Raw genomic sequence first — 15,967 nt, forward strand, 5'->3', positions numbered from 1 at the left:
ACTCGGAGAATCTTACTGATTAATTATAAATTGATTATAATTAATATTAAGATGGTTATAATTAATTATACGTGATATAATTAAATTATAAATGTCATTTAGAATGACAAGCAGAAACAACGGTTAATTTATAAACGTACACGTTACGTTGTATAAAAGTTACCGAACAACAACCGAAAAGAAATATAATTGTATATGACAATTATATATATTTGATTTGGATTTTAATTTGTTAATTATGGATTTGAATTATGGGTTTAAAAGCCCAAAATAATCAAAGCCTTAATTAAAATTAAAGGCCCAAAGTCAAAGCCCAAAATCAAAGCCTTTTACTATTCATGCCTTAATGGGCCAAGGGCAAAATGGTCATTTCACACCTATGCCACCTTGCATGACACCTTAGGGGTGTAGAAACATGGAGAAGAGTGTGGAAGGGTGTGAAAGGGGTATTTTGGTCTTTTCACATATTAAAGGATGAGGTGTCAAGGGCTTTTGGTAAATAGATTTGTTTTGAGGGGTATTTTGGTCTTTTGCGAACCTCCTCAAAACACTATAAATAGAGGGGTGAGGGTAGAGAGAAAATTTGCTAATTCACATGTTAATCTGATTACTTTGTTAATCGGTTTTTCTCTCTTCCCTGATTTCGGTTATTACGAGATTCGGAAAAATATATTTTTGCAAACTCTGCGGTATTTCGTGTTTTGCTTTTTAAGTGAAACTGAATAACTTGGAGTCTTAAATATATTTAATCTGTCCCTATTTCGGTGAATAGTGTTTCTGCAGAATTCTGCGGTTTACGGTATTTCTGGCAGAAGAAGTAAATCGCTCTCCGGTTAGTCCTGGTGGATAACCAATAGAGGTATCACACGTGTGATACTGCGAGTCGATTCCATCCCTGGTGAGGCTCTACTCGCTCGGTCTGCATTCCAACTGAGATTTGGAATCAAGGTATAAATTGTTATATTAATCTATTTAATTTGTAAATAGATTTAATGCTTTAGGAAATCAATTATGGAGTAGATCTGTAAATAGGATTAAACGAATCTTCTTGATTCATTTAATCCGTAGCTTAAGTTAGATGTAAAAATTTTTGTTTTACTCTTTCCGTAGCTTAAGCTAATTAAATGGGTTTGAACCGTTCCTCGAAACCCAACAATACATTTATTAAAAATATTAATTAACTAAAATCAACTATTAATTTTCTGACTTTGTTTATCTTGCACAAAACGATATCTAAAAAAACTGATGTATTGGCACCCAACTTGTGTCGGCAATTGTGGTAACCAATTTCATAAGTTGTCAAGATAAAAAAAATATAATTATAGATGTATTATTTATTGCTATATATTTTGGATATAAAAATATGATATCCTTCTAAAAATTTTTGGTCGCCAATAAAAAAGAAATAAAAGTGAACTGACAAAGTGACAAATTTCAAATTTTTAGAATCAGATCAAATACTCTTTATGTGAAGAGATTGCAGATTTGAAATTCAGAAGAGACAAATATTTATGAATATAAATAGTTACATAGTTTGATCTCTAATCTTTGCTTAAAAAAAAAAAACTAACAAGATTTTAAATTGCATCAAATTTATCAAATTTAATGCATGACATTTTTAAGTGACAAAAATCATATCGACATCCCTTGTACTTTGACAAGTAGTGTATCGATTGTTGCTATTGTTAGTTCGATCAAAACACATAATTTCTATATGAAAGGTCATGAGTTTGAAATCCGGATAAAGAAAATCATTTGTTATAATAACAGTGGTATTAAATAGTTGAGTGACATGACTTTCAACCTTTACTAAAAAAAACTCTAAATTTTAAAATTTCTGATACACAAATAAACAACTTGCCTGTGATTAATACAACGTTGACGTTACAATTTTTTATTTGAAATTAAATAGAATTCTGATAATCTATCTCCTTTCCCTATCCAGGTTTGGCCGAACGGGGAATTCGTATCACAGGTAACATAATATTTCTGTTTGGATTTGGACCGTGCAATCAAAATTTGCACAACTATTAAAGCATTTCATGTGTTCTAACTCAGACCGAACTGTCTCGGATTTTAATCGAACGGCCGTGATTCAAACATAAATATTTTGTTACCACAGAGGATATGGATTTGAGCGAATGAGTGTCTCTCCCTCAACATTTAATTAACGGAGTCATTTATTGTATCTACAGGCCGTGATTCATATATTTTCTCATACGAACTTGTTTTTGTAGTTTTATTTATCATGACTAAACGTGATCCGTATTCTTTCATATATATTTAAATATGTTTATTGCGTTTAAAGTGTAAAAAAACTATGTAATTATTACAACTATTTTGTGTTTCTATGTACGACACGATTTATTATGTCATTTTTTATTAAAAGAATTGTTAATATATACGAACAGATCGTATTTAATCCGTTTGAACCCCCTTTTACTCTCTTTTTTTTCTTTTTTCTTTTTTTATACACGATAAGTTCTTATTCTCTACACTAGCTTACCGTTCGTCATGCTTATCAAAACCGAGTCTGGCTAGTTTAAGATCAATGTCATTTCAGTTTATATAACACTAACTCCAAAACTTACCGAATCAACTTTAAACGGTGAATCTAAACCGATCTACGTCATTAGTTGTGCGTTTACATGTAAAATTTATAACATTTTGAATTTATTTGATATCAAGTCAAATGTATAAGTGTTTAAGTTAATTTTAATACATTCATTTTTCAATATTTTTACTGCTTGATTTGATACTAAAATAATTCGAAAATATAAAAAATTTACACGTAAACACATCACTCGTAAAGTAAATTAGTTTAGACAGTTTGAATTAGTCGATTGAAGCATATTCAATTAATTTTAAAATTAGTGTTATGTGACATTCATATCATACTAACTCATCAAAACCTGATTAAATGATCTAAACCAATCTCCTAAAATAACATTTATCTATTAATCAGACTTTTGATATCATACTAGCCGGACTCATCAAAACCTGATTAAATGATCTAAACCAATCTCCTAAAATAATATCTATCTATTAATTAGACTTCGGATCAATCGGTTTCACGCATGTAATGTACAGGATCGATCCTTTAAAGTCGTACTATTATCATTATGCAACGAACGGATTAAATTTAAATTTAAATTCAAAACGGTGAATTAAATGCAGTTGATATGAATTCTGGTGGCCGTCCTTCTTGTTAGTGAATAGTGACTAGTATAGTGACATATATATTATTCCTCTATTTATTACTTGTACCTGTCGCACAGGTTTCTTTTCGTGTTCACTCCTATTTCCCAATTCCCACCGAGTGCGTATCCTCTGAGATATCTCAACTTTTGCGTGACCAACGTGTCCGGTGCCTATTCGGGGGTGATGTAGGGGTCCTTATTATTTGTGCTTTGAGATTCGTGCATAACGTATTTAAACGATTGAGATTTTCCACAAAGTCACGCAAAGTTTGAGATATCTCAGAGGATACGAATTCATTCCCACCAGTGGCCTCATTCCACCAAGTCATCTAAGTTTTCTGAGATGTGCGCAAACATGAACACTGTGTAGCGAGTCACTGACATCAGGTAAAATTCAGAAACAAATAATATTGGTGAAGTGCAAATTCCCTCTGCTGATACAAAACATACAAGAACCTGTAATTTCGTTTTGCGAGCATCTGGGACCCATACAACTTTTTAATAATAATTTTTTTAATAGTTCTTAGTTATAAGTTATAACTTATAACTTATAAGGCAGCTGCCAAGTGACTCGCCACACGGTGTAGACATCTTTTTCGCCTCAAGTAATATGAATTCCCCGCCAAAAATACTGGGAGGTTGGATCCTATAAGAAAGGGAAACGAAACATATTGGTGTTGTAAGAGACTGACATTCGGCACTCACCCAGTTTCCTAAAGAAACTTTTTGTTTTACCCTTTAAATTGTACACACCTCCAACTATAAAAAAGAAAAAAAAAAACAATGAAGGAAAAAGAATGATCCAGACTTTCTTCATCAGATTTGCTACAATAGAACGCTATGCATGTACCGCCACATAAAATCTGGCTTACCTTTGGATTCTCCGCCTCGGAATTTATTTTTCTTTTTCCATTTAAACCCGGAAATGATTACAAATTTACGCACACAAATTTGACTGGCAGCTTATCTACACAGAGAACAAAAACAGAGCAAATTTCTTCTCTTTTCTTTCTCACAAAATCAAAGCGATAAAATGTCGAAATCTAAACTCCGGTCACGGCGGAGCCACTCGCCAGCAAAAACAGAGGAGACTCAATCAGACGGGAAAACGAAAGTGAAGGAGAACTCGGGCTCAGCGCCTCCAGCTTTTGCGACCTTGTCGGTGGCTGACGTGGCGGGTTTAGTGAAGCGGCATCCAGTGCCTTTTGTGTTTCTCATATCGCTTCTCGCTTTCATGGGCGTGGAGTACACCATCCCCATGATCCCAACCGCTTCTCAGCCGTTGGATCTCGGCTTCATCATGACGAGATCGTTGCATGCGGTGTTGGTTTCGAGTCCCAACCTTAACTCTGTTCTTGCTGCACTTAATACTGTGAGTTTATCTTGTAATTAGTCACATTTGTTTTGTTAATTAAGTCACATTTAGATTTTTTTCCCACATGCATGTATGATGTATCTATACTGTACTGAGCTGGCCCACTGCGTAGAACTTATTTTGGAAAGCAACTTCCTGTAGACTTACCCAATTAGGAAAAGAGGAGGGTTCCAAATTTTTAATACTTTTTATAACTCATCATATCTTATAAAATATATTTTATATTTTTATTTTTAAAGTTCAAACTTTTGATCCGAACCAGTGAACATATATATACTAAAATATGCATGCATGAAGATGAAATTTTATATTTTTTGGAAATCTTTTACTATTTTTTAAGATAAGATACAAAATCTTTTTTTTTGAACCGTACAAAAAATAGTGATTTTCTATCCATCTTAAAAATATTAAAATATTTCCAAAAATTATAAATTTTTATCCCAAATCATATTTTAGTATCGATATCATGTTGAACGGTTCGGATCGACAATTTAGACTTTGAAAACGAAGATATAAAATATGAGATATGATGAGGTATGAAATGCATTGGAACCCTCCTCTTAGGAAACATATATGTATTTTTTTTTTTTTAAATTGTAGCTTTTCTATTTTTTGTTTACTTTTCCTTATTTGTATAAAGTTAATTATTATTGAATGGTTTTTTAGAAAATAGGAACTCTATTAAAAATAACAATAAGCTAAATGTTTAGAAGACTAATTCATTGTCTAAATAAATCAATAGATTTGATTTTTTTTTCCTTGCTGAGGTAGCCATTCTCAGAATCACTCACAAAATTTACTTGACAGAAAATGAATCGGCTACAGCCTTCATAGTTGCTTTTAGCCAGTGTTGTAAAATGCAGTGGTCTTCTGCATATAAAATCTCATGTGATCAAGTTAATGCAGTTTTGAATATACGAGCACATATACGGTCCATATGGACTTGAAAAAAGCCTAAAAATTATTTTTTCATTCTTTTATAATATGATAAAGAGCACAAACTACTAGTCTAAACAAGTGTTTGATATAAATTAATTTTATTTTATCTATATTTCTTTAACAAAGCATGGTAAAACTGGATATGTACTTCCGCATACAAATCCGCATATGCGGCCGCATACTGCATATTACAGTAGCCTTCCGCATGCATAAACAAAACTGCATTTTACAACACTGCTTTTAGCAGTGATGCTATATATGCAAATTTTACAAAGCCTCTACTATTTTAATTTCATTGAAATAGAAGAAAAATGTGTCACAAGGGGTGACCTGCCTGGTGCTAGCGGGTCACAGTTGTTACAATTAACAGTTAGCTACTCATTCACTACAATTTGTTATTGCTAATATCTAAGGTCCAACATGTCAGGTGTTTGTTGGAATGCAATCAGCATATATACTTTGGTGCTTGTTGGTGGAGGGACGGCCACGTGCAACCATCGCAGCTCTCTTCATGTTCACGTGCCGGGGTATTCTTGGTTCCTCGACCCAACTTCCCCTTCCAGATGTGTGTAACCAATGCCTTCTTTTTTCTTTTCAGAAATTTCACAAACAGAGTATTATAATAGTAATTGTTCCCATATTAACATGTATTTAGAAATTAAATTACAAGGTTGTATGTGGGTTTTTTCATTGGTAAAAAGATACTGGTATTAGTACCCTTGAATTTTAATGGAAATGACACAAGAGGCCGGATTTATTACCATTTGAATTAAAATCAGAAATAATTCTCAAGCCCTCTGTAATTATCTGTGCCAAGGAGAACTTAAATCAAGAAACATTTTCTTCAATTCCCTGATTAGTGAATACTGACTGCAATTTTGGATAATGACTATTTTTTCAGATTATACAGAAACAGGATTATTATGACTATTTTTTCAGATTATACGGAAACAGGTTATTTTAATATTGACTTAATTGTTTTCATTTTTGCGAATTTCTTACAGGGATTCTTGGGTTCAGGTGTCGACTTCCCTGTCGGCAATGTCTCGTTCTTTCTCTTCTACTCAGGTCATGTGGCAGGATCAATGATAGCCTCCCTAGACATGCGGCGCATGGAACGGTACAAGATGGCGTGGGGCTTTGACATCTTAAATGTGTTGCAATCTGTGCGGCTTTTGGCTTCTAGGGGCCACTACACTATTGACTTGGCTACCGGCGTCGGTGCCGGTTTCTTATTTGATGTCTTTTCTGGGTGGTACCTTGAAAGTAAAAACAACCAAAAGACTGAGTATGGTGTCATTGTTCGCGAACCCCTATCCTGTCGATGCAATTGCGACTTCCAACAAATTAATCAATCAACAGTGGCAGCTGCCTGAGAATTAAGGTTCATGAGAAGTTCCGGGATCCTGAGGTCTGGTAGTTCAGTAAATGCAGGAGAATCTCCTGTTTCTCATTACATTTTATGGAACAATAAGCATAATTGAAAGATAACCTAATGCAAATTTGTTCAATAGGCTTTGAGTTGAAATTTACTCCAGTGCAAATATATAATTGATGGTTGGCTGCTTTCTTTTTGTAGAAAATTTCCTGTTTTATATTTCACCAAACGGTTGTTGCAAGTAATGTTCTTTGTTGGTCATGCTTTTTTTAGTCCATTTGTTGGTCTTAACCACCTTTAATGGAGTGAACGGCCATACAACATTCTATTTATAACTTGTATTGATTCTGAAAGTTACTCCAAATGGATTTGCTTTTGAATTTGCCTGAATCCGGGCAAATTAATTCTACTTTTCCTGAGAAAAAACCAACTAACTAGTAAATCTTACACGTAAACACCAGCAGAAAAGACACTTGCCAAAAGAAGAGGTCATAATCATAATATAACACCTACTGGTACAAACGATCAGGTTTACAATTAGCTTACAAGTAACGCGAATAATTAATTGTTCAGCCTTTCATGGTTACAAATCCTACGGCTGCTAAAAAGCAGTTTTTGAAATTAATTTGTAATGAATCATGAAATACCAAACAATGGTGAAATATTTGTACTGCTCTGCAGGGGAATTGGCCATCTTTTTCTTCGCTTCAATTGTATCAATCCATTGAAGAAAGATGAAGCTCAAGTTAATCAAGCGAAACAAATCCATTACTGTAGTAACTATTGCCAGTTTCATTAGAATACCAAGCAAAACTTGCCACAAAACCTAAGAATTCACTAAATAAAAAGGACAAAACTCACTAGCATGGCCTCAAGTTAAACAAGTGCATTGTATTAAATGCAAGTTCTTGGTTGATTGCATCTTTATTTTCCTCTTATCTAGCAGATACTATTGATATCGAACCAGCCCGACCAATCAAGACAGAACCATAGATAACCCAAGTTAAACATCAGTAACTCTAAAACAAAAAATTAAGACTCAGGCTGCTAATTTCTCAATATACAAAACCAACAACATATGGCCCCACAAAAAGAAAGACAAATGAGCCTTGTTGCATATTCTGAAAAAACAACTAGCAAGCAACCTTGAAAGGAGATGCTGCATCCTTCTATTCCTGCAGCTCGATTCTGGCACCAGTTGATTCCATATTTGATGAAGTAGGTGCACAACTAAGATGAAAACTAACAAGGTCTGCCCCAAAGGCATCCAACTTACCAGCATTGGTAAATGCCACCTCAGCATCGGCATGCCTTTTGAAGACAACCCGTGCATTTCTCTCCAGCTCTGAGACCTCTGTCTCAGCCTCTTTCACGGGCCCGAAACGAGTAAAAATTCCGTTAAGCTCTAGCTTCGTTGGTAAAGGGATTGTCTCTTTAAATTTCAGCACTAGTGCAGTTGGTATGGTCTCTTCTACCTCAGTAATTGGTCCATGCCCATTAGTATCAGCAATTTCCAAACTACCCTCTTGCTTGTGCTCATTTCCTATATCCTCACCGGGATTATCACCAGAAATTACGGAATTATCTTTTATAATTTTCCTTTTCCCCCCCTTCCTACTCTTTTGCTTCTTCTGACGTAACGCAATTAGTTTTTCATCATCCCTGTCATCTACTACAATATATGACAAATTGGTATTCAGCCCTTCATCTTCCACCAAATCCAACTTCCCAGAAACAGACTTTCTCCGATTTCTTTTGCTGGCTAAGGGATTAACTACATAACCTCTGAACCTAGTAAAGAAACTGTCTATCATAGTAATAAAGCTATAACCCTTTATTGGGTTCAGTGCAGCCAGACAAAGCTGAGACAACATCTCACTAGAAGAGGCATAATCCTCCAACCTAAAGAAGCCCTCACCATCCTGTCTCTCTTGCAAAGCCTCCTTTTTCTTCCTACCAGATTTACCCCTCAACAAATTATCAGAAGAAACTTTCCCTTTTGCTCTCTGTAGTGGTTTCTCGACTCTATCTTTAATCATAGACAGTCTTTTTCTCTTGCGAGAAGTCATCCCATTGGGTTTAGAAGTAGGCGAAGTTTGTGCAATTTGATTTACGGCTCTTTGCATGCATTGGCCGACTCTCAAATACTTTCTCCTAGACCTCGATTTGGTATCTAAATCCCCCAATGAATCCAACCTTTTCTTCTTGTATTCTCCCAGATTATCATATTCCGAAGGTCCACCTACACGTACCTTACGTGAAGGAGGCCTACTAATTTCCTTCTTGTTGAAAATCTCAGACAATTTTTTCTTCTTTCTTCCTTCTTCTTCTGGCACATCCTTCTTCAAAATAGGTCTTTTGTTGCTTTCTCCATCTATGGACTTGCGTTTTCTAGTGTAAATCCTGTCAGCTGTAACTGGAACCAAAGTCTCCTCCTCAAAAGGGCAACTAAAACAAAACTCAGGAAGATCAAAATTACAACCCCTTGACTGATTAAATGCTATCAATTGAGATTTAGCAACTACAAGGTCCAAACTTTCAAACCCGCCATGAGGGTTTTGACCCAACTCACATATATATCCAAGAAATTTTACCGGGTCAAACAACCTTCTGATATACAAAACATCACCAGACGGGCTAGTTGTACTGGCTTGAATACCGACATTCTCAAATTTAACCACAGCACTGCTCTCATTACTGTTATAACATCCACAAGAGAGAGCGTGATGCACACGCCGGGATACCTCTTCCAATGCTGAGTCAACAGCTGACACGAAGGACTCAGTACTGCTCTGTTTCACCATGCGGCAGAAATTGGATTGAAATGGTTTCAAAACAGATGCCTCGTTCCACGCAAAGGTGTTGTCGAAAAGATAGGCAACCAACAATTTGTTTTTGTTTCGATGTTTCAGAGCAAGTTCTGAAGCATCAGACGGGTCAAAAATCAGACCCGGCCACCATGGGTGGTTCTTCACCTTGCCCCATACCAGGTCAGATGGCAGGAACACGTTTCTCGTTTCGTCTTGGAATGGGGATGAGTAAACGGGTCGGCCATACCCGTTTTCAGTTTCAGGTTTTGGTTTTGGTTTGCTTTCGGTTTCAGAAACAGGTTGTTTCTGATCATCTTTCTTCTTTGGTCTTCTACAGTATTTTGGGGTTTTGTTTTCGACTGCATCTTTTGGGTTCAATTCTAGGTTCGGCTTTTCTTCAACATCTAACGGGTCCTCAGGATTTGCGGCTAGGTTTTTGGAAGGAGAGGTGGAGCAGCCATCACGGTTATTGGGGTCCGGCATGGGAGGTTCTTGCGATGGAACTGACGCCATTAATGGTGAGATTTCTAGAAGGGTTTAGGGTTTTAGTGGAGATAAACCAAGAAAATTGACAAACTGCCTCTGAACTCTGAAGAATTGAAAGGGACAGATCTTTATCGGGACAATTTGAGTGATTCTAACAAATTTGAAAGGTGAGAAAATGAGATCAATTTTACAAGGAATTTTGTCGTGAGGGACTGAGGTCGACATGTGGCAATTTCGAATTGGAGCGACAAAAGACAAAACTGAGACAAAGAACTCCATAGAATACACTCGGTTCATTACGCTGTTTCACTGACATTCAATAGATTAGATTACGTAGCCCACATGTCGGTAAGATAAGGAGCAGGGAGTAATCTGATGAGATTGCGAGATTTAATTCGGTTACGGTAACCTCTCGGTGAGATTACCCAACGGCTGAACGGCTGGAATTCGCATCCTCTGAGATATCTCATATTTTGCGTGACTATTTGAAAATCACAACCATTAAGTACGTTCTGCACGAATCTCAAAGCTCAATTAATACTGGCCCCAGCGCTCTCCCCGAGTAGGCACCGGACACGTCAGTCACGCAAAATATGAGATATCTCAGGGGATACCCACTCGAGCGGCTGAGAGCCTGAGCGTTCTCTTGACCGTTTCTTTTCATCCAAAAAAAAAAATTTGTTCCGCTGCAGAGAGAAATTCAACTGATTTTAGTTATTTTCAGAATACTTAATAATAATGTACAATTATAATACCTAATAATTATAGAAAACTATAATGACTTGTATATAAAAATATTGAAGCATTTTTTTTTTCATAATCGGACCACGTTAAATATAAAGATCAAACGGACATTTATCAATGTAAATTTTGACAATCAATAGAAAACCCATAAAAGAAAAAAAAAAGACTTATTTACTAAATAAGTAACTAATCACACAATTCAATTGAAATATGAGGAATGATGAGAAAAGAAAAGGAATATATTCCCGAGAACAAAAATAGTACCATTAAATTAAATAAACCCGAAAAAAGTACAAAAAGAACTCTAAAATCTTGTGTTAGTATCAAATAAAAATTTTAAAGCCTTAATCAGACTCAAAGTTACTAAAAGAGCCCATACAAAGTGAAAGTATATTTTCATAAATGTACTTTTGTGAGCTGAAAAGTATTAATTGAGTTAATACATAAAAACAAAACAACAACATATTCTTGCTCAAATTCTCATTTCTCGAGTATATAGTATCTAATGCAGAACGGAATTTGGTGCTCTTCAAATTTCTACTCTTCCTCTGCTATTCTCTCTATCTCTCTCCCACGTGATTCTCTTTCTCTCTCCTCTTCTTTAAAGAGAGATATAGAAAGAAAAGAATAGTAGAAAGCTATTTTTTTTGTTAGAAAAGCAATGGATATGGATCCATCTAACGCGGTCAAGTTTTAAGTCCTAGTCGAGCCGGTTAAGAATTCGAGTCTATTTAGATTTACGATGTTGCTTCAAGATTTGTACAGAGTATAATGAACGGTTCGAATCACACTTCAGGTACGATGTTGTTCAAGTTAGAACCTCTCAAAAGTTCTCTCTTCCTTCTATTGATATTTGGTACCATGAGATCAAGAAAGAGATAAGCCTAACAGTAATGAAAAGAAATTTTGTAAAATTAAAGAACGCTTATTTATACTGCATAACCAAGAAAAATTAACCATCTATAAATTGCATAGGTCGTAATAAATATATATATATATATATATATATATATATATATATATAATCCACAATACATTCTTCTTGTGATTGACTGTAGATCCCACCGTCTCTGTTTTATAGTTGTTGAAAGTCCGTAGACAAGGGATTAGAAGGCAAATTTTACAGAGCAGTCCAGATACATAAAAAAATTACATAGAAAGAAAATAAAAAGAAATGTGTAGCCAACACAATCAGTTTTTTAATTCATAGTCAGATTAGCAAGTTAATATACTTAAGTAACGAAAGCAACAGCTGTTGTGTATTAACAATTAGGATCCTGATAACAATCTCCGCAGTCTCAATTCCGCAAAAAACCCCGCACAAACTGCCAAAAAAGTCATGGGGGGACCGCTCAAATCATTAATACTCCGCAGAAACTGTTAGTATTTAACTTGAAGCATCAAAGTATTTATCGTGGATTTGCAAAGTACTAATCCCTATGCAATGATCTCTATTTATGACTGAATAAATCAATCCATTAATTGTCCCCGCACAAAATTTTCTTTATTTTTGAATTGTCCCCACACAACTGGGGACCATTAAATAAACAATCCCCTCATAAATATTTGTCAGTTATCCCCGCGCAAAATTTTCTTTTTTTTTGGATTGTCCCCGCACAACTGGGGACCATCAAATAAACAATCACCTCACCCAATGATAAATACTTCTCACACATAATGATAAATATTTTATGTTACATGGATAAATATTTTATGTTACATAGAAAAATACTTCTTAGACATAATTACAATTTTCAGTAAAACATCAATGATAAATACTCTAAGACATAATGATAAATACTCTGTGTTACATGGATAAATACTCTATGTTACAAGGATAAATATTTTATGTTACATAGATAAATACTTCTTAAACATAATTGCACTTACAGTAAAACATCAATGATAAATACTCTTAGACATAATAATAAATACTTTATGTTACATGGATAAATACTTCTTAAACATAATTGCAACTTACAGTAAACATCAATGATAAATACTCTCAGACATAATAATAAATACTTTATGTTACATGGATAAATACTTCTCAGAAATAACAAATAAACATTTATTAACGGGGATTGTTATTAGATGACAGTATAATTAATGCGGGAATTGTTTTCAAATGAATAATTAATGCGGGAATTGTTATTAGAGGAAATCATAATTAATGCGGGGATTGGTATTAAATGACAGTCTAATTTAATGCGGGGATAAATTGAAATTTTTAGCGAAATAAGTGAGGGGATATATGGTAGTTAAGGAAGAGAGAGAGTGCGGGGATAAATGGGGGGGGGGATATATGGCAGTTAGCGAAAAAATCAGTTCCACGCACACAGTAACAGATAGTTCAATTTGACCCATATCTCAAGACCGTTCCCAATCCCATGTGTTCGCCGAACAATGCCTTAGTGGGTTTTTTTTTTCCACCAACACAATAGTAGCAGAACAGGCCCTTAGATTTGTAAATTGACTGTGCAAAGAATGGAATATATGACTTCTTCGAAAAGAAAATTAATATTTAAAGTTGGAAAGTTTGATTTCATCTTTATGGTTGAAATATATATATACTCCGTTCAATTGTATAATGAGGGCTCAAAGCAATTAACAAAATATTGTAATCTATAATTCGTTAAATCAAATCAAATAAATAATTTTAAACTAATTGGAATAAATTCAATCAAATGAATTAACTTTATGGTGAATATTCTAAGGGTAGAATAGCATGGTCGTAGATTCCTCCTTGGTAGCGCAATTGCATATCAAATGAATAGTTTTAGTTAAAAAAAAATTACTGATATGTAAGATCTAGCACCTTATTGTCAGTATATAAATATTGTGATAATATTTGTGGATAATATGTTTTTAAATTTATTATTCATAGAATGAGCACCTTAGGGAATTCTTTTTAGAAACCATAAATAAAATAATATATTTTATCAAACCAACTTGATTATTTATTTTTTTACAAAAACCATAAGAACCGCGATATCATTTGGTCCCATTTTTTTTGGGGACCGAAATGACAATTCGGTCCGAGTCGTCTTCACAGATTTTGAGAAAAAAATACGTTGAAAAATTGTGAAAATATTTCGGACCGAATTGCCATTTCGGTCCTTAAAAAAAATTCGGACCAAAATGGCATTTCAGTTCTTATGATTTTTGTAAATTAGAAGCCACTGTTGGATAAGCGATCTTCAAAGTGGCTTAATAAATACTTAAATAATAAAAAAATTCAGAAAAATGTAAAATTTGGTCTCCAAACACATTTCAATATAGAGATCACATCTAACGGTTCATATCGACTTTTTAAATTTTGAAATTTCAAATTTGGACCGTTAGCATTTTGGCCCATATGCTACCGAAAGCATATTAGTCACTATCTAACATATACATATATATTTTTTTATTTATAATTTTATATTTTATTGGTTTAAAAAAAGCAAAAAAAAAAACCGGTCCGGACCGGACCGCCCTGCCCCCGAATCCGAGACAGGCACGGGTTTGAAACGGGTAGGGCAAGGGTTTTCAAAATTAAACCTGTGATGTCCGACCCGTTGTACCCGTGTGCCCGTTTCACCCGTGACCCGCCCCGGATTTTGCCCAATCTGCCCGGCCTTGCCCGTTTGCAAATCACTAGCCGCAGCAAAGCCTTTAAAAAACAAAGAAATTATTAGGGAGAAGCAGGGAGCTATTTAACATGTTACCCAATTAATGTATTCATCGTATATTCGTATTCATTAAATTGTTGACTTAGTCAACAACAATATAAAAAAGAAAATAAAGTGTTAAAAAAATAATTATAAAAAAGTTTAAATACTTTCTAATAATATTGTTAACATGAATGGCACAGCATCAACAAATTATCTTCTTCTTTTTTTATGATAACATGCTCCGGTTGCATGGTTCTCTGATGCACTGCTAGGGGTGTCAATGGGTACGGTACGGGTCGGGTGAAGGTATTTTCATACCCATACCTATTAAAATTGACTTTATCCATACCCTACCTATACTCATTAAAAATTGACTTTACCCTACCCTACCCTACCCTACCCTTATCCGTTAATATTATCGGGTAACGAAACGGTAGCGGGTGAATAACGGATAATACTATTATATTTTACAAATTAAACATCCAAAACTCATTTATTTAACACATATGTAATTGTATTTCTAATAAAAAAAAATAAAAGTAAATGTGCAATTAATTCCAACTTAATTGTTTTTTATAAAGGAAGAAAATTCAAAACCACGAATATATATTTAGGTGGGTTGGAAATTCAATTGAATATATATTTAGATTTTATAATTACCCTATAAGGGGTATGAAATAGTCATTACCTATACCCTTACCCATTTGGTTAACGAAAAAAATTCTTATCCATACCCATACCCAATAAGCTAACGAAATAGAAACCTTACTCATATCCACCTTATCGAATATGACACGGGTCGGATAAACGGCTAAAAAAGGTACCATTGACACTCCTATGCACTGCTAGACAGCAGACAGCAGAGGCGGTGCTATGCATAAGGTACGGGGATCAATTGACCCCATTATTTTTCAGAAATTTTTTATGTTAACATGTGTTTTTTTTTATATAGTTAAGAACAAAATGCTGTGAATACTATAAAATTAATCCCCATTCGTAGTATAAATATTCATATAATTGACTTTCATTTACATTTGACTCCTACAGTCTTAAGATCTGACTCCGTCCCTAGTAGACCAACACCCCCTCTCTCCAGTTAAAGATCTCTGTTTAAATCAGCCGATGTATTTTCCCTTTGATTACCTCCTTTTTGTTTTCTTTGAGTGCAAGGCCCTTTAATCAGCTCCGCAATCCGGGGATGACACCTTCAAAAGAGCACTCATGCGTTGCACCATCCAAAAGTGCTCTGTGCACTAGCTTGGTAGTTACAACTTATATAGGACCCAGTGATTTATGAGAAGATCCAATATTACATTTTTTGTGTGTGTAGCTACTCTCCGATCTGGTTCACTGGAGGCATCCATTTCATCCGCACTGTA

General features: G+C 34.7%; 2 protein-coding genes across 2 annotated transcripts; one reads left to right on the top strand and one right to left on the bottom strand.

Annotated features, from left to right (window-relative positions):
- The first annotated feature begins 4,131 nt into the window (after nt 1-4,131).
- LOC144573572 (phosphatidylcholine:diacylglycerol cholinephosphotransferase 1-like) lies at nt 4,132-7,134 on the top strand. The gene is made up of 3 exons (XM_078323352.1): nt 4,132-4,572; nt 5,942-6,079; nt 6,519-7,134. Exons 1-3 carry the CDS (start codon nt 4,234-4,236, stop codon nt 6,888-6,890), a joined length of 849 nt encoding a protein of 282 aa, XP_078179478.1. The 5' UTR covers nt 4,132-4,233; the 3' UTR covers nt 6,891-7,134.
- Nucleotides 7,135-7,758: 624 nt separating this feature from the next.
- Nucleotides 7,759-10,341, bottom strand: LOC144573570 (PWWP domain-containing protein 5-like). Its single transcript, XM_078323349.1, has one exon. The coding sequence runs from the start codon at nt 10,213-10,215 to the stop codon at nt 8,062-8,064; it is 2,154 nt and encodes a 717-aa protein (XP_078179475.1). The 5' UTR covers nt 10,216-10,341; the 3' UTR covers nt 7,759-8,061.
- Nucleotides 10,342-15,967: the final 5,626 nt, after the last annotated feature.

This window comes from Carex rostrata, chromosome 21, assembly GCF_964058835.1.
Source record: "Carex rostrata chromosome 21, lpCarRost1.2, whole genome shotgun sequence".
Lineage (NCBI taxonomy): Eukaryota > Viridiplantae > Streptophyta > Magnoliopsida > Poales > Cyperaceae > Carex > Carex rostrata.